We start from the raw sequence: 27911 nt of genomic DNA on the forward strand, positions 1-27911 counted from the left end.
CTCGAGTCTAGCACCATCTTTTAGGGACCCGAAAACTACTGTCGATAAGGTCAGTTGGGAATTTAGGAGGTCATGGATGTCGGAAATAAAGGTGTGAAAAAGAAGAGGAGGAATTGTTTTGGCTTTAAGACACCGGAACCTCCAAGGTTCCTACAAAACCATTTGCAGCTTTTGCAAACCGCCTTAAAGTCATCAGCGCCCCACTGCGGAATTCAAAGCTAAGCTGTCACAATTGTTAACACCTTCTTTGACCAGCCTTTTTACATTTGACAATTCTCTTCAGCGCCTCTTTCTTGCCAGCAGGAAGGTTTTGCTGCCTTGGCTTTCGGGAGCCCCCTAGACAGCGAACTGCCCCTTCGCGTGCAGAAGTCGGGGAAGAGTGCTCTCAGCTCGCCTTCCTTGCAGGGTGAGTAGGTTTTGCGGGTTAGAGAGCGGGGCGTGGGGGCGGGGAGGGAGAGTAACAATTTTGGAAGTCCCTGCGTGGTATCTTGAAAGTTAACGACGCTTCAGGTTCTAGGTTGAGCCCAATGACCGTCTCGCCTTGGCAGCTGGTCCCAGGGCGATTGCAGAGCCGCGTGGCCTTCGGCCCCACTCGGGGGACCCAGCTTCGGAGAGGGCGCAGGGGCTGCGAGTCTTGCGAGCCGGAGCCGCGTCCACCCGGGACTAGGCGTCCCCGCCGAGCGCTGGCTTGTGGCGCTCCCTGGGACCGCGCGGGGTCCGGGGTGCGCCCTCGGAGGCCCTCCCACTCTGGTCAACTTTCCCGGCCCCAGGGCCGGGGGAGGCGCCTCTCCTGGCGGGCACGCGCCGGGTACTTAAGGGCGGCTCGGCTGGGCAGGCGGCAGTCGGAGCGCGCGGCGGCGCGGAGCGGAGCGGGAGGAGGGGCATGGAGCCGCCGCGGGCCTGCTGAGCTCCGGAGCGCCGCAGCCGGCGGCACGGTGAGCGCGGGCCGGCCGGCACCCAGGAGGGGCGGGCCGCGCCGAGGCCGGGGCGCGCCGGGCGGCAGGGGTGCCTCTCGCCAAGCCTCCCGCACCCGGCCAGCTCCCAGCCCTGCGGGCGCCGCGTCCGGCGCGGGGAGGCGGGGTGGGGACGGCGGCAGCCCCGGGCTTCCAGGCGGCCGTTCCTGCAGCCCCCTCCCCACTGACCCCTCCTCCCTTTCTTCCTGCATCCTCTCCTCTTCCAGCCTCGCCTCCCTCCTCCCCGGCGGCTCCTGTTTTGTGAATGAATTAGGAGGCGGACGCCGGTGCGGGGCTCCAGGCTGGCTGGGGTACCCCTCCCCCGCACCTTCTACGACCTCCCGGGGGTTTGCACCTGTCCGGGCACCAAGGTACCAGGCGCCCACGTTCCTGCGGGTTAGCCGGGCCGCGGCAGCACGTGTCCGGGGCAGTGGGGTCCCCTCCTCTGGCCGGCCTGGAGGGGCCCGGAGGGCGGCCGGGCACAAGAGGAGGAGCCCCGCTGGGCGCACAAGTTTCCATGCCGCCGCGTGTGGCCCTGCCGCGGGGCGCACCTGTCAGCGGGAGAGACGCTGCACACCAGCAGCCCCTCAAAGTTTCGGAGGCTTGATGGAGAAGCGTGCGTCCTTGACTGGGGGTTCTCCTTCCGTAGTCCTGGGAGCCGGACTTGAGAGCGCCCCCAACCTTGTGCCCTTGAAAGCCGAGTGCGCGTTAGTTTGCCTGGGCTGGGCTCCCGTGGATGAGCGAAGGGCATGAGGAGGCGGCGGTCCAGGCTGTAGGATCACCCCACAGCCTCTGCCGGCTTGGGGTGACACAGCCCCCCGCCCCAGGTCTGGGCAGGAGAACCTCGACCACAGCCTGCACCAGCGCCTGATTGCACGTGGAGTATCTGGTTGAGGGACATTTTGGGGGCCTCTATTTGGGGGTGGGGTAGTAACCTGGGTAATGCCTCTAATTCCTGCGGGGGAGGGGTCCCGCCCAGGGAAGGAGAGGGCCGGCGACACCGGGGATGCGCCTTTGTCTACAGGCACACTTTGCCAAGGTAGCTGGGGTACCAGGAAGAGCAGGGCCTGGTCCGACTGGGATTCCTTGGGTTTTCCGTTCCTTCCCGGTTGGGTCGTGGGAAACCGGCACGTGGGTGTGGCCGGCGCCGCCTTTGCCAAGAGGCGAGGCTCGAGCGGGGATGAGAAGCGTGGCGAGTGCGTTCGCGGCTGCTTTGACCTGGTGGGCGCCGCCTCCGGCACTGCACCGAGGCGGGGCGCCAGCGCCCAGGTTGCTGGGCTGGCCTTGGCGCCCCCTTCCCCTACCCAGAGCGCAGGCAGGCAGGGGGGTCCCGCCGCGCCCCTTCAGCATGTAAGCTCCGGAGGGGAATGGGGGCGCTCCTGGGCTGCGGATGCAGGCCTGGGGACTCCTGGGCCGCAGGCGCGAGCAGTAGGGTGGCAATAGGGAGGGCTGGGAGTCCTGTGAAGGAAGCACACGGCGGGCTCCCCGGGACGGTGGGGCAGAGCGCCCGGAGGCCGCGCTTCCCGGAGAGGCTAGGCTGCCAGCAGCTCTTTTCTGGCCAACGCTGCTGGAAGGCTGCTAGTGCCGGAGTCTCAGGTCGATTTAGGCAGTGACTGCGTGCTCTTCGTCCCTTCTATGTGAGAGGCGTCCCGACAGGAAAGTGTGTTTGTTTTGGGGGCTCCGTTTCCTGAGACCTAAGAGTTGGAGCAAGCTTGGAAGCGAGGCATCATTGTCTGTAGACCTCAGTGAACATGGGGTTCTCTAGATCAGGCAGGTGGCAGAGAGGAGATAGTGTGGGTCAGAATGGGAAGGCCAGCAGCCATCCTTGTCACCTTTTCTTTCCTCTCCCTCACATCCCCCTCCCCACCTGCTCTGGAGGAAACCACAGTCACCCTCACCACTAGGGTAGCTCTTTGGGGCCGGAAGTGTTTCCATTTTTAGGGAAATGACTTACCTGAGACATGAGGCAGGAATCCATTAGAACTCCCATTGTGCTATGGGGAGACCAAGTCTCAGAGAACTGGGGCAAGGTCAGGCAGCCAGGAGGCAGAAGTGCTGTCTTAAACCCAATTCTCTAGTGCCAAGTCCTGGGCTGTTATAAAATACAGCTGTTTCCAACCGGGGAGATGTTAGGAGCCCTGACTTAGTTGCAAATGGAAACCGGGCATTGTTTCCAGGAGTGGCTGGGCAGGGGGACACGCACAGAGACGCATGCTGCACGGGCACTAGGACCAAGCGGATGGGATGCCCAGGCAGCCACTGTGGAGGCTGCTGCAGTGGTGGCTGCAGTTCCCTGTGCTTTCTTCAGCCCTGGGCTCTAGGAGGCTGTCCACTCCCCAGCTTGCATTTCCTGGTCTGCCTCTCCCCCTGCTTTCCCTTTCTTTCCTGCCTCTCAAGTAAAAGGTGAGAAAGTGGAGGACACAGGGAAAGTTTCTCTAATAACTGTCTTGAGAAAGGGAAGCTGCTGCTTTTTCCCAATGCCCCTTTGTTTGCTGTTTCTTTTGCTCCTGCACTTTCTTCTTGGGTCTTACTGGTGGCTGCGCTTTACTGGTGAATATCCCCTCCAGGAGTGGGTGCAGGGTAGGGGGAAGCTCTTAGGCCACTGGCTGCCTCCCTGGCCCTCAGGTGCCCAGAGCTGCCTCAGGCTCACCCCCTTGAAGCTTACCTCTTCAGCGCTTTGGGCCAGGTAGAGCCCAGTTCTGCCACCCACCAGCCAGATGTCACGTGACCCTCTGGGCCTTGGCTTGTCTACCCCAGTGCTACACTAAGGGCTTTGTATGTGTCGCCCATTTAACCCTCAAAGATGCCTTGAGGTTAGTCCTGCAACCCACATTTTACAGATTACGTGAGTAAGGGGGCACAGACATCAAGTGGCAGAGCTGGGATCTGAACCCCAGTAGTCTGGCTTCTGAGTCTACCAAGTCTTATGCTCAGTAAGCAGTAACGGTTTTGATCAGTGGGTCATGTCCACTAGTAACAGAGAACGCCCATGCTCCCATGGACTGGAAATGCTGCCTCCTGCCTGACCCTTCATCTCCTGCCTTCTCTCGCCAGATGCCGGTGCAGCTGACGACAGCCCTGCGTGTGGTGGGCACCAGCCTGTTTGCCCTGGCAGTGCTGGGTGGCATCCTGGCAGCCTATGTGACAGGCTACCAGTTCATCCACACGGAAAAGCACTACCTGTCCTTCGGCCTGTACGGCGCCATCCTGGGCCTGCACCTGCTCATTCAGAGCCTGTTTGCCTTCCTGGAGCACCGGCGCATGCGACGTGCCGGCCAGGCCCTGAAGCTGCCCTCCCCGCGGCGGGGCTCGGTGGCACTGTGCATTGCCGCATACCAGGAGGACCCTGACTACTTGCGCAAGTGCCTACGCTCGGCCCAGCGCATCTCCTTCCCTGACCTCAAGGTGGTCATGGTGGTGGATGGCAACCGCCAGGAGGACGCCTACATGCTGGACATCTTCCATGAGGTGCTGGGCGGCACCGAGCAGGCCGGCTTCTTTGTGTGGCGCAGCAACTTCCATGAGGCAGGCGAGGGTGAGACGGAGGCCAGCCTGCAGGAGGGCATGGACCGTGTGCGGGACGTGGTGCGGGCCAGCACCTTCTCGTGCATCATGCAGAAGTGGGGAGGCAAGCGCGAGGTCATGTACACGGCCTTCAAGGCCCTCGGCGATTCGGTGGACTACATCCAGGTAAGGGCGCCTCCCTAGGAGCGTGTGTACATGGGGATAAGTCTGGACAGCCTGGCAAACTCTCCGCCAACAATCTGAGGTCTGGTCTAGGTCCCTTGGGTTGTGCACACACCTCTGCACTTAAGAAGGCAACAAGGTGGCCGGGTGCGGTGGCTCACGCCTGTAATCCCAGCACTTTGGGAGGCCAAGGCGGGTGGATCACGAGGTCAGGAGATCGAGACCATCCTGGCTAACACGGTGAAACCCCATCTCTACTAAAAATACTAAAAATTAGCCGGGCGTGGTGGCGGGCGCCTGTAGTCCCAGCTACTCGGGAGGCTGAGGCAGGAGAATGGCTCCCGGGGAATAAGGCATGAGCCACCACACCCAGCCTTATTATTATTATTTTTTAAAGACAAAGGGTCTCACTATGTTGCCCAGGCTGGAGTGCAATGGCTATTTAAAGGCATGATCAATATGTACTATAGCCTCGAACTCCTGGCCTTGGGCAGTCCTCCCACCTCATCCTCCCTAGTAACCGCAATTACAGGCACATACACCACCGCGCCCAGCTCCATGTTAGCCCTTTTAATCCTCTTAACACTCCCAGGGAGAAGTACTATTATCTCCATTCATAGAAGGTGAAAGCAAAGCACAGAGAAGCTAAGTAACTTGCCTAATGTCACATTGCTAGTAGGGTGCAGAGCCAGGATTTGTGCCCAGGCCGTCTGTCTCAAGTCTTCTCTTACCTGTGATGCAGCACTGCCTCAGCAATGGCAACGTGGGGCTGAACCTCTTCATAAGAAAGCGTGGTGAAGAGCAAAAGAAACCATCCTCAAAAACACTCAAAATATTCTAGTTATGGCCAAAAAGTCCCATTCTTCCTAGTGTCAAAGTCATGTCTGGGCGGTGAGAGACAGGTGCGAATGACTAGCTTCATTTTGTAGGAGCATCGGCAGGGGCGGGACCCTGATTAAACCCTGCCCAGCTTTGGTCAAAGCAATCACTGACATAAGCCTGGAAATTGTATTAGGTTGATATGGTTTCCATCTTCAAATAAAAAAAAACTCAAGAGTTGAAAAGATTAAAGACCACATCTTTCAGTACAAAGTAGAAACCCTAGGACCCTGGATTTCTAGGCCAGGATTTTTTTTTTTTTTTTTGAGACAGAGTTTCACTCTGTTGCCCAGGCTGGAGTGCAGTGGCACAATCTCGGCTCACTGCAACCTCTGCCTCCCAAGTTTAAGTGATTCTCCTGCCTCAGCCTCCTGAGTAGAGTAGCTGGGATTACAGGTGTGCACCACAACACCCAGCTACTTTTTGTAGTTTTAGTTAGGGACAGGGTTTCTCCATGTTGGTCAGGCTGGTCTTGAACTCCTGACCTCAGCTGACCCACCCACCTTGGCCTCCCAAAGTGCTAGGATTACAGGCGTGAGCCACCGCGCCTGGCCTAGGCCAGGATTCTTGATGGCATCCATGCTGCCTCTCTTCCTGACTCTGTTCTCTGACCTCCACGCCTGCCAGAGCAGGGTGCTGCCCATCACTTGATCAGTGCTTGAAGGTGCAGTGGCTGTCCTGCCAGCCCACCTGTGTACCAACTCAGTCTGCTGACAGCATTTTGAGTCCCCTAATACGATTTAAGTTTTCTCTGGTGTACCCACCTAAAATTAGCTCACTCAGATTGCGTGTCTGGCTTTTTTGACAGTTGTCTCTGCATGAGGGTTGATATGTTTATCTTTTTCTGGCTTCCTAGGCCCAGGACCTCCTCAGTCATGGAGGGAGTGAGGAGAACTTAGCAGGCTGTTTGACTGCAGTTCACTTGGGGTCGTGGGACCTTGTGAAACTTTCCTGGGGACCCAAATGCTTAGGGAAAAGCCCTTGAGCCCTGGCACAGGCTCAAGCCACAGTGACTTTGTCATCTATTCCCTTCAAGCATAGGATCTCACCCCCACCCCACCCTGCCATCTCCCTTTCCTGGCCATCTGGGTTCTGGTGGATCAGCAAACAGGCTCACACACCTGAGCTGTCTCTTTACACCCTGGGATCACTGCATGAGGTCGCCCTGGGCCAGAGCCAGTGAGCGCTTGCTGGATCTCAGCCTGTCTTCTAACCGCCTGCTGCGGAGGTATCTCTCCCTCCTAGGCAGAACTCTGCCCCAGCCAGTGGGGAAACCCAGGCAGCACGAGAGCTCTTCTTCCCCTAACCTTGCTCAGTTAGAAAGACATCCCTGGACTGAAGGAAGCAAAGCAGCATATAAAGAATGGGCTAGGGCAGGGGCAGGGAGGAGCAGTGAGACCAGCAGAACAGCAGCAGTGCTGGGAGTCTTGGCCTGTAAGTGGAGGAGGCTCTGCTAGTCTGGCCTGAGGCTTCCTGGGCCCTTCCCAGGCATGGACCAGGATGTAAGGATATGCCTGGTGGGGAGGTGGGAAGAAGCACATATGAGGGACTCAGCCTGGTGCTGATGCTGTTCTGATTCCCCCTTAGCCTTCTACTGCTTATCTGTGGCCACCCTGTCTTCCAACATAGAGAAAGCTGGGTGGGGTTGTGGTGTCAGAGGCAGCCTCCTTTCCTGCAGGAATCTTACTCAGCAACTTTAATACAAGGATCTTAGGCTTCTACAGAACAGGGTTTTGGTTTATCTGTGGATCTCTTCGTTGCTCTCCTAACAGTGACCACAGAGTAAATCAGGTCTGTAAACCAGTTCTCCTGGCCAATGCTTACTGGATTCTTTGTACCACTTCACTAATTTTTTAGAAAACAGAAAAGGAGTCAGCCACTAGGGCAACTAGTGGCCTGGGTTCAACTCATAATGAGACCACCTGTTAGAATCAGGCCATAAGCCTCCCAAGAGCTGGGCAGAGTTGGCCCTGGGGTCTGCCCGGAGGCAGCTGCTGCAGCTTCCATGCCTATTCAGAGCAGCCTCCAGGGGGAGCCCTCAGCCATACCGTGCCCTGGTCCGAGAGGCTCGGCCAAGGGAGTCTGTTGAGGGTGCAGAGGCCAGCAGCCTTATTACTGGTCTCATAGAGGTGCCTGCAAGTAGGTAGTCTGGTAACCACCAGTGGGCTGCAGGTTGTCCAAGGGGTCAGAGGCTGACGCGGGGACCCCTGTGGTTAACTCTGGGGGGTCACTTAAGGCCATATGTAGCCTGTTAGTCCTGGGCTACCCTACTGTGCCTGCCATCTGATTTCAGTGACGTTTCCCTTCTGCCGAAGGACCCCAGAGCAATTTTTTGCGTCCAGTGCTAAGCACGTCTCTCTCCACGCCTGGCACCTACTGTCTTCAGGGTTTCTCCCTCTCAGCCTAGTGGCTGTCAAGTCTGGTAGCTGAACACTTTTACTAACTTTCATTTTTCCTCTGGCACCTTCTGGTAGCGCAGATCTCTTAGCTAGAGGCTGGAAGTGAGTCATGTGTGAAGGGGTCATGTCTCTCAGGCAGTGAGCAGCCTGGCAGTGGGGTGGGGGACAGGGTGTGCAGGTCTGAGGTCAGAATGGGCTGACGACGCACTCCCTCTGCAGGTGTGCGACTCTGACACTGTGCTGGATCCAGCCTGCACCATCGAGATGCTTCGAGTCCTGGAGGAGGATCCCCAAGTAGGGGGAGTCGGGGGAGATGTCCAAGTAAGATGAGACCAGGGATATCTGTGGGGAGGGGTCTGGACTCTTTTTCCTAATCCAATTGGATATGCCTGGGAAATGGGTGTCTTGACTTCCTAGTATTGGGGGGAGGTTCCTCGCTGGCAGTTTTCACTGACATCAAAGAGCTCGCCCCCCTCACTGCCCAACCCCTTTCTTGCTCTTCTTCCACATGAGGGGAAGTCACTTAAACAGGTATGGAGCAGAGTCTATACTGCAGGAGGGGCACAGTATTTTGAGGCCATACATCCTAGAAGGTACTTCCTTTTTGGCCGGTGGTACAGCAAGTAGCTCCAAAGTCAGATCCTTGAGCAGCCCTTGCTCTTAGGAGATGGGCTGAAGAGCTCTGGTCAATACGGTAAGAATAAGGGCCCCAATCTGCCAGAGATACTGAAGCAGCATCCCAGGTCCCCTACAACTTTCCAACCACAGAAATCTCAGGACAGGTGGTTGTGGTGGTGTTTTGCATTCTTCCCAAGCCCCCTTCTCTGCCACCACCACAGGCTGCCTCCTGAGACCGAAGGTGGCTTTGACTGCTAGAGCTACTTAGTGGGGAAAATCTCTGCAGATAAGATGACACAGTAGGGAGGTAGAGCTGGTGCTGGGGACAGGGATTGTGTGTGGTTGGCTCCTCTGAGCCTCAGGTTTCCCAGCTCCAAAGGAACCGATGGCCAGGAATCTAAGCAGCGGGCCACAGAAGCCATGGTAAGGAGGCCTCGTGGTCTCTGATGTCTGTCCTCCGGACGTGCAACCTTAGGAGGCCCAGCATCTCTATTCCCTTGCAGATCCTCAACAAGTACGACTCATGGATTTCCTTCCTGAGCAGCGTGCGGTACTGGATGGCCTTCAACGTGGAGCGGGCCTGCCAGTCCTACTTTGGCTGTGTGCAGTGTATTAGTGGGCCCTTGGGCATGTACCGCAACAGCCTCCTCCAGCAGTTCCTGGAGGACTGGTACCATCAGAAGTTCCTAGGCAGCAAGTGCAGCTTCGGGGATGACCGGCACCTCACCAACCGAGTCCTGAGCCTTGGCTACCGAACTAAGTATACCGCGCGCTCCAAGTGCCTCACAGAGACCCCCACTAAGTACCTCCGGTGGCTCAACCAGCAAACCCGCTGGAGCAAGTCTTACTTCCGGGAGTGGCTCTACAACTCTCTGTGGTTCCATAAGCACCACCTCTGGATGACCTACGAGTCAGTGGTCACGGGTTTCTTCCCCTTCTTCCTCATTGCCACAGTTATACAGCTTTTCTACCGGGGCCGCATCTGGAACATTCTCCTCTTCCTGCTGACGGTGCAGCTGGTGGGCATTATCAAGGCCACCTATGCCTGCTTCCTTCGGGGCAATGCAGAGATGATCTTCATGTCCCTCTACTCCCTCCTCTATATGTCCAGCCTTCTGCCGGCCAAGATCTTTGCCATTGCTACCATCAACAAATCTGGCTGGGGCACCTCTGGCCGAAAAACCATTGTGGTGAACTTCATTGGCCTCATTCCTGTGTCCATCTGGGTGGCAGTTCTCCTGGGAGGGCTGGCCTACACAGCTTATTGCCAGGACCTGTTCAGTGAGACGGAGCTAGCCTTCCTTGTCTCTGGGGCTATATTGTATGGCTGCTACTGGGTGGCCCTCCTCATGCTGTATCTGGCCATCATTGCCCGGCGATGTGGGAAGAAGCCGGAGCAGTACAGCTTGGCTTTTGCTGAGGTGTGACATGGCCCCCAAGCAGCGCGGGTAAAGTGCAATGGGTAAGGGAGGGAAGGGGAATGGAAGAGAAAAGACGGGGTGGGAGGGAGGAGGGAGTGCTGTGTTTTAGTCTCTTAATGGTCCAAAGGACAAATCTAAAATGCAAAGAACGGTGATGTAGTATGGCCTGACAGCTCTGTTTAGAGGAGGCAACACTGATCCCCCAGATGCAGGGCTGCAGGGGATTCTGTGTTTTCAGACTGCCTGTCTGCTTGCATCTGCACATAGGCAGTAGCCTCCTCCTGGGCTGCAGAGAGCACTCAGAAGTGTGTTAAACCAAGTTAAGTCCCATTCAGTGGCAACTTGTGATAGGTACCTGAGTGACGGCAACCTGCGGAAGGAGGTTCTCCCAGCCCATCTGAACACAACCAGAGGTGGCAGGAGAATTTCTACTGAGCGAGCTGGGCCGGTTAGTGTATGTCACCCCCACCCCACCCCTAAGTAGTCATCAATGCAATAAGATTGCGCCTGAGATACAAGGCCCAGAAGCCTGATCTTTGGGCATCAGAAAACAGGGTCCAGGAATGGTGCTTTATGTGAGATACCCCACTCCATATCAACATTCCAGGAATGAGCCAAACCAGCAGGGAGTTAGCACTGAACTGCTTTTAAAAGTGCACATTAAAAAGGAAAGTTTGCCAGGAGGAACAAAGAGATTGTGGTGGTGCTAAAGGAGGCCATAAGCTACACAGAGGCCTTGGGTGTTCCACCTGGAAACTGCTCAGACGTCTAGATGGGTTCTTAGCTTGTCTGTGATCTCTGCTGGGGAGATAAAAAGATTAAGCCCCAACATGTTCAGAAAAGAAGTGAAGTCTTGGGTATTTTAACCTGTATACTCTTGAATTCCTCTCAAATTCAGCTCTGATCTGAGGCTAAGACACACTCCTCACTTCACTTTCTTCAAAGCCACATTTTTTGAGGTATCACTGCAGTCACCTCTTCTACCCTCATCATCATGGGTAAGGTTTTCAAGGTGGCAATTGGGGCGGAGCCCCGGCTCTTATAGAAGCTTCAGCAGGAGGCAAGCGTGTTCTCAGCACATATGGGAACTATGAGGAGCCTCTGATCAAATTGGCTACAATCTTGGAGCTGCTTGGACGGATTCCTTGGCAGCCGGGTTAGCATGTGTGACTTTCAGGCTACTGTTCTTGACAATCATCTCCAATGGAAAGCTTTTCAGTGTTCCCAAAGTGAACTCTCAAATCCAAAATGGTTATCTTTGAGACCATCCATTCTCCTCAGTGGCTTCTCCAGGGAATTCTTACAGCCAAGTTGTGACAGTCACTGCATTTGCCTGCTTCTTTCCAGAAACCAAACTAGGAGATGAAACTGGTTCCTACATCCTAAGGTTCTTGCTTTCTCTCTCATGCCTCCTGAGGCTGTTTTTGGCTGTTTTCCCTCTGCTGCTTTTGGGGAATGAGGGGAAGCCATTTTCCAGTGACTTGCAATCCAGGCTGTTCTCAGCATTTTGAGTTTAAAACCTGGGATCCTGACTAAGCCTTTGACTTACGGGTTGCTTGCTTGCCCTCCAAATGTCCTTTCTCAGAGGGGCCAGCTAACCCGTGCAGAACCAGCACTAAGGTGGACAGCAGACAAGAGGGCAAGCCTCTAGTGTACCAAGTGCTTCCTACAAAGACGCAAGGTGTGCTCTGAGCCACAGATGGGCAAACCCTGGTGCTTTCCTTCATCTCCCATGAACTCAAGGGTTTTCCAGGTGTAGCTAACAGTTGCCACATCACACAGACCTCGAGTTTCTGGTAAGACTGCTGGTTGACATCAGACCCAACCCATGAAGGCTGGAAGGCAGCAGGCATTTGCTGAGGCAGCTGATCCAGGCAATCGTTCTGCTGGCCAAGAAGTTAAACTATTTTGAGCATTAGAATGGAGGAAATCCGGTCAGCCAAGTGCAGAGTTCAGACTTCGCTAAGGGCTTGTTTTTCTTCAGCATTTACTTGAAGATTAATGTAGGATGACAGGCTCTCCTGGCTGTCCTACCATCAGCTCTGCCTTGCACTGTGGTCGTCAACTTTCCTCAAATCAAAAACAGGCAGGTACAGGTAGTGGGCTCACAACGTTTGACCTCGACTGGTTTTTCTAAGTTATTTTGTACATTTTTCAGCAGCAAAACCAAACTGGGTCTTCAGCTTTATCCCCGTTTCTTGCAAGGGAAGAGCCTTTATACAATTGGACGCATTTTGGTTTTTCCTCATTGAGAATTCGAATCCTCTTTTGTATTGTTTCTACAATAATTTGTAAACATATTTATTTTTACCTGCTTTTTTTTTTTAATTTTCAGGTCAAGTTTTTTATACTGCACTTATTTGTCAAAATAAAGACTCTCACATATGCCGGTTATCTCGGAACTACTACTTTGTATTTAATGAAAGCTAGCTCTTTATTCCAGTTTCCAAAGAGGGACTTAAAATAGAAAGTTTAGTCAGGTGGGACTCAAGACCTGGGCTATATGTCCATCCTGGTAACTGCACCCATGGGGGCTTAACTTTTAGTGTAGAGAGTCTTTCTTTGGTGAAATAACTAACTGGCAGATGAATGGGCCCTTGCTAAGACTAAAAACCAAAGCTTGCTTCCTCTTGGAGCAAAAGCATTTTAGCCGACATGATGTAAGAAAGACTATAGCCAAACTGAAACAATGAAAAGCAGAGGAAACTTCCTTCCCTATGAAACAGGTAACAAAACACAGTGACACCAGCAGCCCTCTCATCCCATTTATTAAAGAAACAGTAAGAAAAGATACAATGCAGGAAAACCACCAACCATCCTTGCACACCAGGCTGAACAAAGCACAGTGATTTCTTCCCTTCATCCCCCACCCCCACCCTAATTCCCATATTCCCATCCACATCAGTTTAAATTTTGAGGTTCTTTGATTGATTGGGAGTACCAGTGAAGAGGGAGTTGGATGAGTAGAGGGGCCTTAAATCTGGCCACCTCTAAGTCCCAGGAGAAGGGAGCTGCAGGCCTAGTCAGTCAAGCAGAAACTGCATTCGGTGGGTCTTTGAAGTGGTTGTCCATCTCCCTGTTCTGTGTTCAAGCCCCCAGGGAAAGGTATGGCAGTAGAGGATGACCAGGTCCAAGCTGCCCAGGTCAGAGCTACGGAAGCATGGTCCGTTCACCAACGCCACGTTTCTAGAGAGCAGTGAGCTGATTCTCCAATGGTGAGCAGGGGACTACATGTGAACTGGGACCTGCAGGCCAATGTATCCCTGAGGAAAAGTCCACAAGAACAATTCAAGAAACTAGTAAGAAACAATGGGCAGAAAGCTGTGGGACGAAAGCACAGCAGGCTTCTGGGAGGCTGGAGATCCTTTCTCTCAAGGGCAGGATTATTCCCACCTGCCACAGTTCACATGCCACAAATAACATCTCACCTTCAGTCAAGAAAAACGCAAAGGAAAAAGATGGCTCATTTGAACTTGAGCCCGAGCTATGTTCTTCAGACTGTAGCTCCACAACTACCCTTTTACCTAAGACAGCCCCTGCCAAGAACCACAGTGCCTAGAAACCAAGGTGGTCCTGGAGGGAAAACGGTGTTTAAGGGGGCAACATTCCATTTGGGTACATTGCAGCCATTGGACCCCCTGGTCTGGGGAAAGCAGCTGGGTTTGTGCCAGGGAGGCTCCCCACTCTAGGAAATGGGACGAAACTCTTGCCTGCAGGGCCATTCATCCTTGGAAAGGAAGCTGGGTTGAGACCCAGGGTCCCAGTTGGCCTTGTGAAAGGAGCTGGGTTGATACCCACAGGGCCAGCTGGAGAAGGGCCCAGATGCCCGGCAGCTGGCCTGGGGAAAGTAACTTGACCAGGGCCTAATGGGCCAGTAGACCTTGGGAAGGTAGTTGGACTTGGACCCTGCAGGCCAGCGGCCCTTGGGAAGTTAGCTGGGTTGGGGCCAAGTGGCCCAGAGGCTCTTGGGAAAATGGTTGGATTTGAGCCCTGGAGGCCAGCGGACCTTTGGAAGGTAGCTGGGTTTGATGCCAATGTGCCAGAAGACTGAGAGAAGGCAGATGAACCCGCTCCCCTGGGAAAGGGATTGGCATTTACCCCCATGGGGCCAACTGGCCTTGAGAAATGAGCTGAATTAGGGCCTATGGGGCCAGGAGCCCTTGACATGGGAGATGGATTTGGCCCTGGAAGGCCAATTCCCCGAGAGCTAGGACCCGAGTTTGGGCCCATGGGGCCAGGTACTCTTGCCATGGAGGATGGGCTTGTGCCCATGTTTCCAGAAGCCTGTGAGAAAGAAGCTGAATTTGCTCCTAAAAGACCTGCTGCTCTTAGAATGGGGGCAAGATCGAGGCCTTGAGGTCCCGCCATTCTTAAGTTAAGACCAGATCCTGTGCCCAAGAGGCCACCTGCTCTGGCATCTAGATTAGGGCCTGGGCCCAGGCCACTTGGTCTTGGGTTGGGCCCAAGGCCTGGGCCTGGAAACACACCTGACCTGGGGGCAGGGTTTGTCCCTAAAAAGCCTGATCTCAGATTGGGGTTTGGTCCTGGGCCCAGGCCAACTGGCCTAGGATTGGGAGGACCATTCCCAGAGGTTAACAGAACACCGGCTCTCAGGTTAGGTCCAGATCCAGGGCCCATGGGACCACCACCTCTGGGGTCAGGACCTGCTCCCAGGAGACCACCTGCCCTTGGGTTGGACATAGGACCTGGTCCTGGGAGACCCCCTAACCTGGGGTTAGACAGAGGCCCTGGGCCTGGCAGAGCCCCTGTCCTAGGGTTTAGGGTGGGGCCTGGGCCTGGGCCTGGCCCCAAGAGGCCACCAGGCCTTGGGAAAGAAACTGCACCTGTGCCAGTGGGATTCATCCCTCTTGGAAAAGAAGCCATACTTGGGTCACGAGCACCAGCCGGGAAAGGTGCTGGATTTGAAGCCAATGAGCCTGATGAAGCTGGAAAAGGAGATGGGTTCCTTGGAAATGGGGTCAGATTTCCACCAAGAGATCCGGCCGCCATAAGGAAGGGATCCGAGTTCACACCCAGTGGGTGGCCTGTGTTCAGAACATGACCCCCCTGTGGTCCCAGGGAACCGTCGAGCCGTCCTCGAGGTGGCAGCGGAGCACGAGTCCAAGGAGTTGGCCGCTCTCTAGGGAAAATCCGAGGTTCTTTCATACTTTCTTGGGGACGTTGGTGATAATGGGCTTGGGGCGGGTTTTGAAAAGGATCTTGTCTTTGATGAGTGCTGTCACCAGGTACCGGGTGCCAGTCTCGCGGCCAAGCTCATCACAGTCCTGATCCCCAGGAGTGTGTTTGACAAGGACTGCAAAAGGTTTCTCCAGGTGGATGATTTTCCCATACAGGATATGATGCCCCACGATCAGCACAGGGATTCCCTTTGGCAGAACAAGAACGAGATTCCTGAGGTTCCAGGGCAAGGCCATAACACTCAGGCGCCTCCTAAAGCTGCTCTTGGCAGGCTATGCTGGCACCTGCAATCCCTGGTCTGGCTCTGCCATTGTTGAGCAGCCACACTGGACCACCCACCCATGTGCCCTTTTTACTTTCTAGCCCCACATAGAAGAATTTCCACTTTCAGAAATGTGAGCTTTCCAGATTCCCCAAAATTAAATTTCCCTGCTACTGCAGAGGTAGGGGGAGAACAAGCAGAGAGCATCGCAGATTAGCTAGGCCTTGAATAACAAACCTGAGGCAGTCCTCACTCTGGGTCCTGGGAGCACCACCTTGGTGTAGCTTGCTTTTCTGAGGCATTGGGCAGGGAAAGAAAAGCCCCCTCACCTCAGTGGTGTAATGTAGGTCTCCCAGGAGGTTTCCAGCTAATCCAGTGCTGTAGCGAGCCTCGATCTCCCCCTGTAGCTCCATCAGCACCCATTCTGCCAGGCCTCCAGCCCTCGCACTGCAAGCAAAGGGCTGGCGGTTACAATATTTTTGAGGGGTGAAGGATGAATAGTGTCCTCACACCACCATTTGAGGCCCAAAGGACCTCTTTGTTGGATGTCAAGTTCTTGGGAAATTGGGCAGTGCTAGGCATGGAACTAGAGATCAGAATGCAAGGATTTGTACAAGATGCACCTAAGGACCCTGATTCTTCCAGACACATGGCACACCTCTATAGCCCTCATCATTTCAAAGCCAAATTTTAAAATCTCAAAATGTACTTACCTGGAAATAACAATTTGCACCATGAGCTTTCTGTCTTTAAAAAGCAAGTGAAAACAAGCTGTAGAGAAAAAAAAAGAGATTTAGGGTAATAACAACAACAACTAATAATGACAACTAATGCAACCTCCACCTCCCAGGTTCAATCGATTCTCCTGCCTCAGCCTCCCGAGTAGCTGGGAATACAGGCACCCACCACTATGGCCAGCTAACTTTTTGTATTTTTAGTAGAGATGGGTTTTTTTTTTTTTGAGACGGAGTCTCACTCTGTCACCCAGGTTGGAGTGCAATGGCACGATCTCAGCTCACTGCAAGCTCCGCCTCCAGGGTTCATGCCATTCTCCTGCCTCAGCCTCCCGAGTAGCTGGGACTACAGGCGCCCGCCACCACGCCCGGCTAATTTTTTTTGTATTTTTAGTAGAGATGGGGTTTCACCATGTTAGCCAGGATGGTCTCAATCTCCTGACCTCGTGATCCACCCACCTTGGCCTCCCATAGTGCTGGGATTACAGGTGTGAGCCACCGCGCCCGGCCCTAGAGATGGGGTTTCACCATGTTGGCCAGGCTGGTCTTGAACTCCTGACCTCGTGATTCACCCGCCTCAGCCTCCCAAAGTGCTGGGATTACAGGTGTGAGCCACCATGCCTGGCCGACAACTAATATTTATTACTTACTGTGTGCTAGGTACTTTTCTAAGTCCTTTAGACACATTTTATCTTGTTCCTCTAACAATGCCCTAAGTGGGAAGTGTTCTTTTACCAATATTGTACATATGAGATAGGGTTGCTTAAAATCACCAATGGTCAACTGTATGTGCAAAACTAATTAAGATCACATAGCTACTAAGGCAAAGATGATATGAACCGAAGACATACATTGCAAAGACCATACTCTTGCTCACTATGCTAATGTGCCTTTCTTAAAGATATTCTTTTTTTTTTTTCTTTTTCTTGAGACCAAGTTTCACTTTGTCACCAAATCTGGAGCGCAGTGGCGCCATCTCGCCTCACTGCAACCTCTGCTTCCCGAGTTCAAGCGATTCTCCTGCCTCAGCCTCCTGAGTAGCTGGGATTACAGGTGCATGTCACCATACCCAGCTAATTTTTTTTTTTTTTTTTTTTTTTGAGAGGGAGTCTCACTGTGTCACCCAGGCTGGAGTGCAGTGGCATGATCTCAGGTCACTGCAACCTTCGCCTTCCAGGTTCAAGTGATTCTCGTGCTTCAGCCTCCCGAGCAGCTGGGATTACAGGCGTACAACCACCATGCCTGGCTAATTTTTGTATTTTTAGTAGAGACGGGGTTTCATCATGTTGGCCAGGCTGGTCTCGAACTCCTGACTTCAGGTTGGCCACCCACTTTGGCCTCCCAAAGTGCTGGGATTACAGGCGTGAACCACCGCACCTGGCTTAATTTTTGTATTTTTAGTAGAGATGGGGTTTCACCATATTAGCCAGGCTGGTCTCAAACTCCTGACCTCAGGTGATCCACCCACCTCAGCCTCCCAAAGTGCTGGGATTACAGGCATTAGCCACCACACCCGGCCTTGATCTCTTGACCTCATGATCCACCCACCTTGGCCTCTCAAAGTGCTGGGATTATAGGCTTGAGCCACTGCACCCGGCCTCTTACTTTTTTCTTCTTTTGAGACAGGGTCTCACTCTGCTGCCCAAGATGGAGTGAGCAAAATCATAGTTCACTGAAGCCTTTACTGCCCGGGCTTAAGTGATCCTCCTACCTCAGCTTCTCAAAGTGTTGGGATTACAGATGTGAGCCACTGTGCCCAGCCTAGGGTAGTCTATTTCCTACTCTGCATGTTTCTTTAAAAAGCCTATGGAGTTTCTTAAGATTTTACTTTTTTCTTTGGTAATGATGTAAGCTTCAAGTCTACCTCCTTGGTTATCAAGGTTCAAAGGGTCTCCCTTTAAAAATAAAGCCAAGGGGGCCAGGCGCGGTGTCTCAGGCCTGTGTTCCCAGCACTTTGGGAGGCTGAGGCGGTGGGTCACTTGATGACAGGAGTTCGAGACCACCCTGGCCAACACGGTGAAACCCAGTCTCTACTAAAAATACAAAAATTAGCCGGGTGTGGTGGCAGGCACCCGTAATCCCAGCTATTCGGCAGGCTGAGGTAAGAGAATCACTTGAACCCTGGAGGCAAAGGTTACGGTGAGCCAAGATTGCTCCACCCTGGGCGACACAGTGAGACTGTCTCAAAAAATCAATCAATCAATCAACCAATCCAAGGGAACTGACAAAGTCCTCCAACATCTTTAGTGAATGGTAAGCTGACTTCTGATGTGATTCTTATCAAAAGCTTTCACCACCTTTCACTTAGATATGAAAATATCTTAGATAATTAGATAACAGACTTTGGCCGGGAGCAGTAGCTCACGCCTGCAATTCCAGCACTTTGGGAGACCAAAGTGGGTGGATCACCTGAGGTCAGGAGTTTGAGACCAGCCTGGCCAACATGATCAAACCCCATCTCTACTAAAAAAAAAAAAAAAAAAAAAAAAAATTAGCTGGGTGTGGTGGCGCATGCCTGCAGTTCCAGCTACTTGGGAGGCTGAGGCATGAGACTCAGTAGAACCTGGGAGATAAAGGTTGCAGTGAGCTGAGATCACACCATTGCACTCCAGTCTACACAGAAGAGCAAGACTCTGTCTCAAAGGAGGGAAAAAAAAAAAAGGATAATATGCTTTCATTTTATACAACAGCAGCACCACCTGGTGGCAAGTTTGGAGTACTTTGTAAGAACTGGACATTTTTGCCTAAAGACAATTGGCTTCACTTTCTGTGATGGATAGATTCATGGGGGGCTGATAGGATCGGGGATAAAACTACAGCTTCTGGCTAAGTACTGTCAATGTATATATGCAGTTTAGTGGAAGGTTATTAGTTCAATGTTTACCACCTGTAGTATGGAAAGTTAATAGGTATTATAACTGTGCTCAAGCTTAGCAAACACCCGATTAAAATGTTAAACAGACTTTTTTTTGTTTTTTTGAGATGGACTCTCACTCTGTTGCCCAGGCTGGAGTGCAGTGGCATGATCTTGGCTCACCACAACCTTCACCTTCCAGCTTCAAGTGATTCTCTTGCCTCAGCCTCCTGAGTAGCCGGGATTACAGGCGCCCGCCACCACGCCAGGCTGGTCTGGAACTTCTGACCTGAGGTGATCCACCCGCCTCAGCCTCCCAAAGTACTGCGATTACAGGAGTGAGCCACCACCCCCAGCCGATTTCTTTAAGAGACAGGTCTTACTATGTTGCCCAGGTTGGTTCCAAACTCCTGAGCTCCAGGGATCCTCCCACCTCAGCCTCCCAAAGTGGTGGGATTACAGGCGTGAGACACTGTGCAAGCTTGAGATTTCTTTACTGGTATGTTAATCTTCCTTTTGGGTCTGCAGCCTTATAGTATGACTCTACTCCTAGAGCACCAAACACTTTGGGAACATGAAATTGGTCAACTCACTAGACATTTTTTGAGACGGAGTTTCACTCCTGTTGCCCAGGCTGGAGTGCAATGGCGTGATCTCGGCTCACCGCAACCTCCACCTCCCGAGTTCAAGCAATTCTCATGCCTCAGCCTCCCAAGTAGCTAGGATTATAGGCATGTGCCACCATGCCCGGCTAATTTTGTATTTTTAATAGAGACGGGGCTTCTCCATGTTGGTCAGGCTGGTCTCGAACTCCCAACCTCAGGTGATACGCCTGCATTGCCCTCCAAAAGTACTGAGATTACAGGCTTGAGTCATTGCGCCCAGCCAACTTACTAGACTTTTTAAATTCAAATATAAGTAGCAGCTAACATGTTTTGAATTTTTACTGTGCATATATATTGGTGGTTTCTCATTCAACCATCATAACAAGTCTATGATATAGGTATTTATTCCTATTTTGCAGATCAGGCTACTGAGGCATACACAGATGAAGTCACTTGCTTGTATGTTGGACACACACAGCTGCTATGTGACAGAGTAGAAATCTGGGCCATCTGACTATCTACACTCATAATCACTACACAATTCTGCCTTCCCAAAGGAAAAAAAGTAATGAGAACGAAAAAGAATAAAGGCATCAGGCAGGCATGGAGTATATGCAATAGCTGGTCAGAAGGGCAATATGGAATCAAGAGAGCATCCTTGAATTGAGTCAGACCTTCTGCACCAGCACAGGTTGTGGGACCACTGGAAAAGGGGTAATACCCAAGCTCAGAACCCAAACATTTCCAAAAGAGGCCCCACCACTACTCTCAACAGAACTAAAAGCACTTTAAAAATCCTTTTATAAGGTTTCTTGAAGAAGGATAACAATTTAAAATCAGAAGGCCTAAATTTAGCTCTCCTGCCTGTAAGTGTGGACCTCTTTACTGTGTAGTCAAGAACAAGTCACTTTGTGACTATGACACCTAGATTATGTCCTATGAAACTACTGCAAAGACCAAATATAACATCTGCTGAGGTGCTTTAAAGACCCCAAGTTCTACTGAGATGAACTAAGTTTTTTGAGACAGTGAGATAAGAAAATCAGCATTCTGACCCATAATTTTGACAATTTAAGGAATGGTACATTTTAGCCACGAATCAAAAAAAGGCTCAATAATGCACACAGAGAAGGCGCTCTTGCAAATATGCTTTTGAAGATGATGTAGTATATTTTCCTGGATGGGTACAAGTGACAGTAAAATACAGGTGGTTTTAGAGAAGCAATAAGGTGTTCACATAGGTACACGGTATATTCTAGGAAGATCAAGGCAGGGAAGGAGACAGAGCCTACTTCCTGACAACCAAAATCAATCGTTAAGCACTGTGACCATGTGCTTGAGAAAAATGCCGAAATATTTTCAGTGCATTCTCCATTTCCTGGACAGTCTCCTGTTCTGAACAGGAATTCAGAACAATGGTGTCGAAAACACATTTGGTTGCTGGGATGGCACAGCTGTACTTGCATACCAATCCCCCATGCCTCAATAAGAATGCACACCTTTACACACTGATGCAGGAGGCTCTGCCTGTGTACATCTATGGCATTACCAGACATCTAGCAATGCTCCTGCAAACAGTTCTGTGGCCCACAGGCCTCAGCATCTTACCACCATACTCAGTCAGGCTGGTAAAAACGTCTTATCCTAGAACTATTGGGATGCTGCAGACGTATGTAGAAATGAAGTTCGAGCCCAGCTTCTAAGAGTTTAGTTCACAGGAACTTACAGACTGCTCTGGCTACAGTTAGGTAATTTATACACACGTGGGTGTATTTACTACTAGTCAGGAACGTAGAGGAGGGCATCCTTTAGTGAATTTTAAAATTCTACTTTAGCACCTTAAAATATCCTGTAACACCTGAATTCTGTTATTTCTTTTCTTGCTCCTTGAGATTCTACTCCACACAACTGTTTGTAGGGCACAGTAGGTAGGGATCCCTGAGTACTCCCCTGAGGACACACCTGATGGAGGTGGCAGGGAGTATATATTTCATTCAGTGTAGAATTGATTAAAAAGTGTATGAGGCTGGGCGCGGTGGCTCATGCCTGTAATCTCAGCACTTTGGGAGGCCAAGGTGGGCGGATCACCTGAAGTCAGGAGTTTGAGGCCAACATAGTGAAACCCCATCTCTACCAAAAATACAAAAATTAGCCGCGCATGGTGGCGCGTGCCTGTAATCCCAGCTACTCGGGAGGCTGAGACAGGAGAATTGCTTGAACCTGGGAGGCAGAGGCTGCAGTGAGCCGAGATCGCGCCACCGCACTCCAGCCTGGGCAACAAAGAGCAAAACTCCGTCTCAAAAAAAAAAAAAAAAAGCATATGAGAACACGCAACCCAATGTGCCTCCATCCCCTTGAGAGTAGACAGAGTGAGTAGAAAAAAGAGGTGGGGAAGAAGTATAATACAAATAAATCCCTATTAGAAATAACAAGCATAACAACGGAAATTATCTGTATAAGAATATGTCTAAGTCTTCAGTCTCAATTCATTCCAGCAACACTGAAAGACGACTAGAGCAATTTCTAGTTGTTTGTTCTAAGATGGGGCTTGTTTAGAAATTGCAGCTCTATCAAGAGCATCTGAAGGCATGATTTGATGAATACACTATACATGAAGTCAAGAAACTAAAAGAGAGTCAGTGGAAGAGCTCTCCTGGCTTTTTTTTTTTTTTTTTTTTTTTTTGTGAGACAGTCTCCCTCCGTTGCCCAGGCTGGAGTGCAGTGGCTCGATCTCAGCTCATTGCAACCTCTGTCTCCCAGGTTCAAGTGATTCTCCTGCCTCAGCCTCCCAAGTAGCTGGGATTACAGGCGCCCGCCACCACACCCGGCTACTTTTTGTATTTTTAGTAGAGACAGGGTTTCACCATCTTGGCCAGGCTAGTCTCGAACTCCTGACCTCAAGTGATCTGCCCACCTTGGCCTTCCAAAGTGTTGGGATTACAGGTGTGAACCACCGTGCCCGGCCAACTTTCTTTCTTTTTTTGAGACAGAGTCTCACTCTGTCACTCAGGCTGGAGTGCAGTGGCGTAATCTCGGCTTACTGCAACCTCCGCTGCCCAGGATCAGGGGATTCTCCTGCCTCAGCCTCCCGAGTAACTGGAATTACAGGCACCTGCCACCGCGCCCTGCTGATTTTTGTATTTTTAGTAGAGATGGGGTTTCACCCTATTAGTCAGGCTGGTCTTGAACTCCTGACCTCATGATCCACCCGCCTCGGCCTCCCAAAGTGCTAGGATTACAGGCGTGAACCACAGCGCCCGGCTAACTATCTCTTAAGAGCAGAGTTCAACCCCAGATTTGGCTAGGACTAACATGTCTTTCGTTAGGAACAATAATTCCAGGTTGACAAGGTTAACTGCAGAGCCAGGAAGAGACTTCTGTGATGTAACTTTTCAAAAAGATTTAAATTCATTATATTACAGTGTGGTATCAGACTCACAGGCCACAACTCGTGTAGCCTTGGAAAAATAAGAAGGTATAAAGAAAACCAAACCTTTCCCTGCAATAAATTATGTATCCTGTCCCCAATCTCATGAGGAGGGAAAAAAGTTTTCTACTTGATCTTTATGGGCCTTCACGCAGCTAAATGAACTAAACAATACATAAATTCTGTATTCCTAAGTTAGTCAAACGACTTTATCTCAGTAAAGGAAACTTTTTTCCCCTCAAAAAGGCACCAGCATTCAAAGAATCAATCCTGACCCACAATGGGAACCCTACCCAAAACTAAAAAGCTTTGGCTGTAATCAAACCACTCTAGAATATACCTTATTTAACCAGCATTTGGCTTCTCTCTCTCTTTTGAAATTAGTAACTATTATTATAAAAAACCCGCCAGGCACGGTGGCTCACGTCTATAATCCCAGCACTTTGGGAGTCCGAGGCGGGTAGATCATGAAGTCATGAGTTCGAAATCAGCCTGACCAACATGGTGAAACCCCGTTTCTATGAAAAATACCAAAATTAGCCAGGCACGGTGGCGCTCACCTGTAATCCCAGCTACTCAGGAGGCTGAGGCAGGAGAATCGCTTGATCCTGGGAGGCGGTAGTTACAGTGAGCCTAGACTGTGCCAGTGCACTCTAGCCTGGGTGACAGAGCAAGATTCCATCTCAAAAAACAGACAAACTGAAACACAAAAAAAAACTGGCAAATCAAAGCACCACCATGATTTCTTAAGAAAAGCCCAGGCAGAGGCCGGGTGCGGTGGCTCACACCTGTAATCCCAGCACTTTGGGAGGCTGAGGCGGGCAGATCACAAGGTCAGGAGATCGAGACCATCCTGGCTAACACAGTGAAACCCCGTCTCCAGTAAAAATACAAAAAATTAGCCGGGCGTGGTGGCAGGTGCCTGTAGTCCTAGCTACTCAGGAGGCTGAGGCAGGAGAATGGTGTGAACCCAGGAGGCAGAGGTTGCAGTGAGCCGAGATCACGCCACTGCACTCCAGCCTAGGCAACAGAGCGAGACTCCGTCACAAAAAAAAAAAAAAAAAAAAGGAAGAAAAGTAAAGTCCAGGCAGAACATTATTTTTATAATACAAAAGGCTTCATTTCTCACACAGCTAGCCTTGTTCACTTATCTGTATCCTCTTATTTCACCCTGACACCCTACGATTTTAGCAAGAACTTCTCACTCCCATTTCACAAATGAGGAAACAGGCTTAGAGGAGCTAAATGTTAACTGGTCACACAGCTACTTAAGTGGAGAGCTGGGATATGAACCCTAACCCCTCCACAATCTGGCCCCTCTTGCAGTTCTTCTCACACAGCCCCCTCCTGTAAAGCACCTCTGTATGATAACTTCCCTTGCTTTACAAATATTAGCCTCGTTCTCACAGCATCTCTTACAAAATGGCAAAGTAACCTATGGAAAGACCTTGTAACTTGCCACCAAAGTATTATATCTGTGGGGTAGGCAGCTAAAAACAAAGAAGCAGCTTGCTTTTTATCATACCCAATTGAGATGTTTTCAGTTTTTGAAACTTTTAGAAAAATCTACTCAATGCCACCTCTAGGACGCAAAGCTTTACCCTCTGCTCCTGAGTGTGAAAGTCAAGAGAACAGAGGACATTCTTTGTCAAGTATTCATTTTAATCTTCCACAGAATTTAATTCTTACCCTCTGGTCTCTGAATTGTTAAATATTAAATTGTTAAAAGATTACTGTCTTACAGAGAACAGAACAGCCTGAGCAATGATCCTCATAATCCTTCAAAATAAAATGTGGCAGAAGAAAGTGTGATATGTATCCAATTAAACTGAACATATGGCTTATAGCAAAAAAAGAGGCTTTGACTCAATGGTTTAACCTCAATACAAATAACTAAATTTTAATAACAACGTTTTAGAAATTTTGTGTTTTTTTCAGACAGGAAACCAAGCCTTTAAATTCTCAACCCTTAAACATTCTTTTCTAAACTGGGGTGAAATCACTTAATTATTTCAGAGTGTAAATATTCACAATTTTCTATTTTTTGCTAGGCCAACAGTTGGCATTTACTGAGCTTTTGTTTTTTGATCCCAGAGTGGATACTTTGTTTACGAATATAGTGAAGCACTCACTTGTCATACAGACGTGGATTCTGTGATTTTGCCACCTATCCCATATGTGACAGTGGGTAGTTTAACCTCACGTGTTTTCCTAACAATACACTGGGCATAAACACCTATTTTGAAAGGCTGTTGCAAGAAGGAGTAATGAATATAAAGCTTTTAGCACATTGTCTGACACATGGTAAGCCTTCAGGGTCAAGCTATCGATTTCCCAGAGAAAGGTGGCATTTTCTTAGTATTCATCAAATAGAATGTCTTAATACTACACTGTGGTAGCATATTAATGTTTATAACGGACTAAAGCATTCTACGAAAGCAGCAGGTCATCAGAATAAAATCAAGTTTTCATAATAGTAGAATTCAAACATGGCAGTTGTGGTTCACCAAACTGCTTCAGGGATTAAGTTCTGGAAGGTAATTTCTCTAAATATGATGACTATGTCTCTATGTGCCTTTCTACCAAGTGAACAACTCAGAACGTTTTACATACAACTGAATACAGATTATTTTTATTTGTAGTGTTATCGTGGTTTTGTAACTGAAGGGGACAGGTCTATACTTTTGAAGGGGATCTTGTCTCTTGAAAGGCTTATGTTACTAAGTCTAAAATCCTGTTTCCAAATGAGAATCTTGCTCCCCTCCAAAAAGGGGCTTATGGAGGGTTGGTGGAATTGAATGCTTCCAAACTTTACATTAGTGAAGTGTGTTCAAAAACGTGTGTGGATGCTATGCATACACGTGATACTTCCCATCACATTTTAGGATTCCCACGTTGGAGGGAATCAATTACTGGTATTTGTAGCAATGGGTGGAAAAGATGGCTTCAGTCGATCTGAGTTACTGCAGTTTTCTCCATCTTCTGCTACTCTGCAGCCCCATCTTAGCCTGTCCTCCTCTTAATGGTACGGCCCCCTGTACTCCCCCAAACCCTCTTCTTTCTAGTCCGGCGTAGAGTCTCCCTCTGTGGTCTTCCTCCCACCCACCCCCATCTTCTCCACCCACTCCCTCTCGGCCCCCTCCCACCCTTTCTGCTAGAGCTACAAACACTTCCTATTTCTAGTCCCACCCACTTTCTGGGTCTTCTCAATCCGCTTCCCCCCTCTTCTCCACCCCCCTCCAAATTACAAGCTGTTTTAACCCCTTTTCCTGCCTCCCAGGGAAACTATTCTTTAAACCGCCTTCCTCCACACCACCCACTGGAGTGGTCTTCCAAACCGTTCACCCTCTTCCCAAAGATTACTCTTTAAACGTCCTTTCTCTACCACCCTCGTTCTCCAAATTGTTCCCGGTTCTTAAGTACTCCGCTCCTCCAGGACTCCACCCCACTCGTCTCTCGGCTTCCCTCCCACAAAAGAACCTGGAATGACTCTCCAACCACCCTTCCAATTACCTCTCCCAGAAGCCTCCCCCCTCCACGATTACAAATGTTCCCTGGAACAAAACCTCACGGTCCTAACCCCCACCCCGAACTCCCCTTTCTGCTCTTCCCGCTACTTCCTAGGTTCCAGTTCTACTCCGCTCCCGCAAGCATAGCGGGCTGGGCTCCCTCCCAACCCCGGGAAGAGCCCCTTCCCGCACGTACCTCGAGATTCCGGCCCTCGCCGCCCCCTTCTCCGTCCTCCGCCCGCGCTCGGCCACCCTTTCCGCCCTTCTCCCGCTCCGCCCCGCTCGCTCCCTTCCTCCCCTCCGCCTTCCGTCTCCACACCGCTCCCTTCCCCCACACTCCCGGCCCTCCCACCCCGGAGGCCCCTCCGGGCTCGCCCCCACCTCCGCGCCGCCCTCCCGCCACCCTCCCCCTTCCCGGCCACCCCTCCCCCGCCCGCGCTCCCCGCCCCTCGGCTCGCCATTCTTCTCTCCGAGCCGCGCGCCCCGCCCGGCCCCGGCTCCCTAGCTTCCCGCTCCCTCGCGCCCTCACCCCCATCCCCGGCTCGGCCCTCGCTCCCCGCGGCCTCCCGTGCCCCCCCGCCCGCGGCCTGACCTGCAATGGCGGCCGCCGAGCGCGGCGCCGCGCGGCCAACGGGCGACAACCGAACCTCCCGCCGCCGTCGCCGCCGCCGCGAGCACTGCCTGCGCACTTCCGACTATGCGCCAGGAGCACTTCCGGGGCAGAGCCTGAGAGCGCGCGCGCACGTGCGGCCGGGGCGGAGAGAGGCGAGCAGCGGGAAGGGGAGCGTGGGGCCGCTGGTGAGTTGGGGAAGGGGCGTGGGAAGCGGCTGCGAGAGCTGGGGGGTCTTACAAGGTGGCCGGCCCAGGGTCGGCGTCCGGCTGAGCTCCTTGTCCCGAGGGTCTCCTTGTCCCGAGGCTGGGTGGGGGCTACTCTGTAGACTCGGGGAGAGGGAAGAGGAGGCGAAGACCGCGCGCGCCTCAGACGCCCCGGCCCGACCGAACGCGCTTGCTCTTGTCTGCGGGTTCCTAACCTTGAAGCTAGACGAGTGAGGGGCGAACAAGACCCGGTCTCTACCCTCGGCCAGTATATATGTTGGCGGGCGTCGGGGGGACGGGGTAGGGCAAGTGACAGACGTCAGACCAGGCAGTCAGAGTAAGTCAAACCCTGTCGTTTCTTCCTCAAGAGGAGCTCGGTTCTGCCTGCCCCATCAGCCTCACTGTCACTACCTCAGTTTAGGTCTGTTGTTTGCAAACTTAGCAATAGAGTTGAGAGATGCTTGCTAAAATGCGGATTCCTAGGCGCCCCGAGATAGGAACTCTGGAGCTATGGAGTAGGACCCTTTTTGATTTTTTTGCTGAAGCCT

The 27911-nt window shown here is 51.6% G+C and overlaps 4 protein-coding genes across 19 annotated transcripts in view; 2 read left to right on the forward strand and 2 right to left on the reverse strand.

Moving 5' to 3' along the window:
- HAS3 (hyaluronan synthase 3) overlaps nucleotides 1-19307 on the forward strand; it is a 40493-nt gene extending 21186 nt beyond the window's left edge. For 4 of the 11 annotated variants that reach the window (XM_055366274.2, XM_063699678.1, XM_063699677.1 and 1 more), the window contains 4 exons: nucleotides 304-406; nucleotides 4008-4643; nucleotides 8138-8239; nucleotides 9040-12359. In XM_055366274.2, the coding sequence (XP_055222249.1) occupies nucleotides 4008-4643; nucleotides 8138-8239; nucleotides 9040-9963 (1662 nt within the window). In that variant the 5' untranslated portion in view covers nucleotides 304-406 and the 3' untranslated portion in view covers nucleotides 9964-12359. The other 7 variants (XM_055366278.2, XM_055366277.2, XM_063699679.1 and 4 more) reach the window with 7 other exon arrangements.
- DERPC (DERPC proline and glycine rich nuclear protein) lies at nucleotides 12709-15123 on the reverse strand. 2 transcript variants are annotated; one of them, XM_031002622.2, is made up of 2 exons: nucleotides 14802-15123; nucleotides 12709-13220 (listed from the first exon to the last, which is right to left on the reverse strand). In XM_031002622.2, exons 1-2 carry the CDS (start codon nucleotides 15121-15123, stop codon nucleotides 13144-13146), a joined length of 399 nt encoding a protein of 132 aa, XP_030858482.1. In that variant the 3' UTR covers nucleotides 12709-13143. The 2 variants fall into 2 exon arrangements, with proteins under 2 accessions (XP_030858482.1, XP_055222255.1); XM_055366280.1 differs by having other exon boundaries at nucleotides 12709-15123.
- CHTF8 (chromosome transmission fidelity factor 8) lies at nucleotides 12709-27240 on the reverse strand. Of its 2 annotated transcripts, none has more exons than XM_031002624.3 (4): nucleotides 27140-27240; nucleotides 16132-16189; nucleotides 15748-15865; nucleotides 12709-15344 (listed from the first exon to the last, which is right to left on the reverse strand). In XM_031002624.3, exons 2-4 carry the CDS (start codon nucleotides 16152-16154, stop codon nucleotides 15120-15122), a joined length of 366 nt encoding a protein of 121 aa, XP_030858484.1. In that variant the 5' UTR covers nucleotides 16155-16189; nucleotides 27140-27240; the 3' UTR covers nucleotides 12709-15119. The 2 variants fall into 2 exon arrangements, with proteins under 2 accessions (XP_030858484.1, XP_018867524.1); XM_019011979.4 differs by lacking the exon at nucleotides 27140-27240 and adding an exon at nucleotides 26744-26811.
- UTP4 (UTP4 small subunit processome component) overlaps nucleotides 27190-27911 on the forward strand; it is a 36739-nt gene continuing 36017 nt past the window's right edge. Inside the window, exon 1 of one of the 4 annotated variants that reach the window (XM_019011981.3) lies at nucleotides 27190-27345. The gene's annotated coding sequence lies outside the window, so the exon portion shown is untranslated. The remainder of the gene's footprint in view (nucleotides 27346-27911) is intronic. The other 3 variants (XM_055366272.2, XM_019011982.4, XM_055366273.2) reach the window with 3 other exon arrangements.

Source organism: Gorilla gorilla, chromosome 18, assembly GCF_029281585.2.
Source record: "Gorilla gorilla gorilla isolate KB3781 chromosome 18, NHGRI_mGorGor1-v2.1_pri, whole genome shotgun sequence".
Lineage (NCBI taxonomy): Eukaryota > Metazoa > Chordata > Mammalia > Primates > Hominidae > Gorilla > Gorilla gorilla.

Bases quoted from the DNA above. Each gene is read 5' to 3' on its own strand.
- DERPC (XM_055366280.1), bottom strand. From the start codon at position 15,123: ATGAAAGAACCTCGGATTTTCCCTAGAGAGCGGCCAACTCCTTGGACT.
- CHTF8 (XM_031002624.3), bottom strand. From the start codon at position 16,154: ATGGTGCAAATTGTTATTTCCAG. The intron at 15,866-16,131 runs GTAAGTACATTT...CTTTGCTTGCAG, and splicing joins GTGCAAATTGTTATTTCCAG to TGCGAGGGCTGGAGGCCTGG. The intron at 15,345-15,747 runs GTGAGGGGGCTT...GTTCTGCCAAAG, and splicing joins ACCTACATTACACCACTGAG to GGAATCCCTGTGCTGATCGT.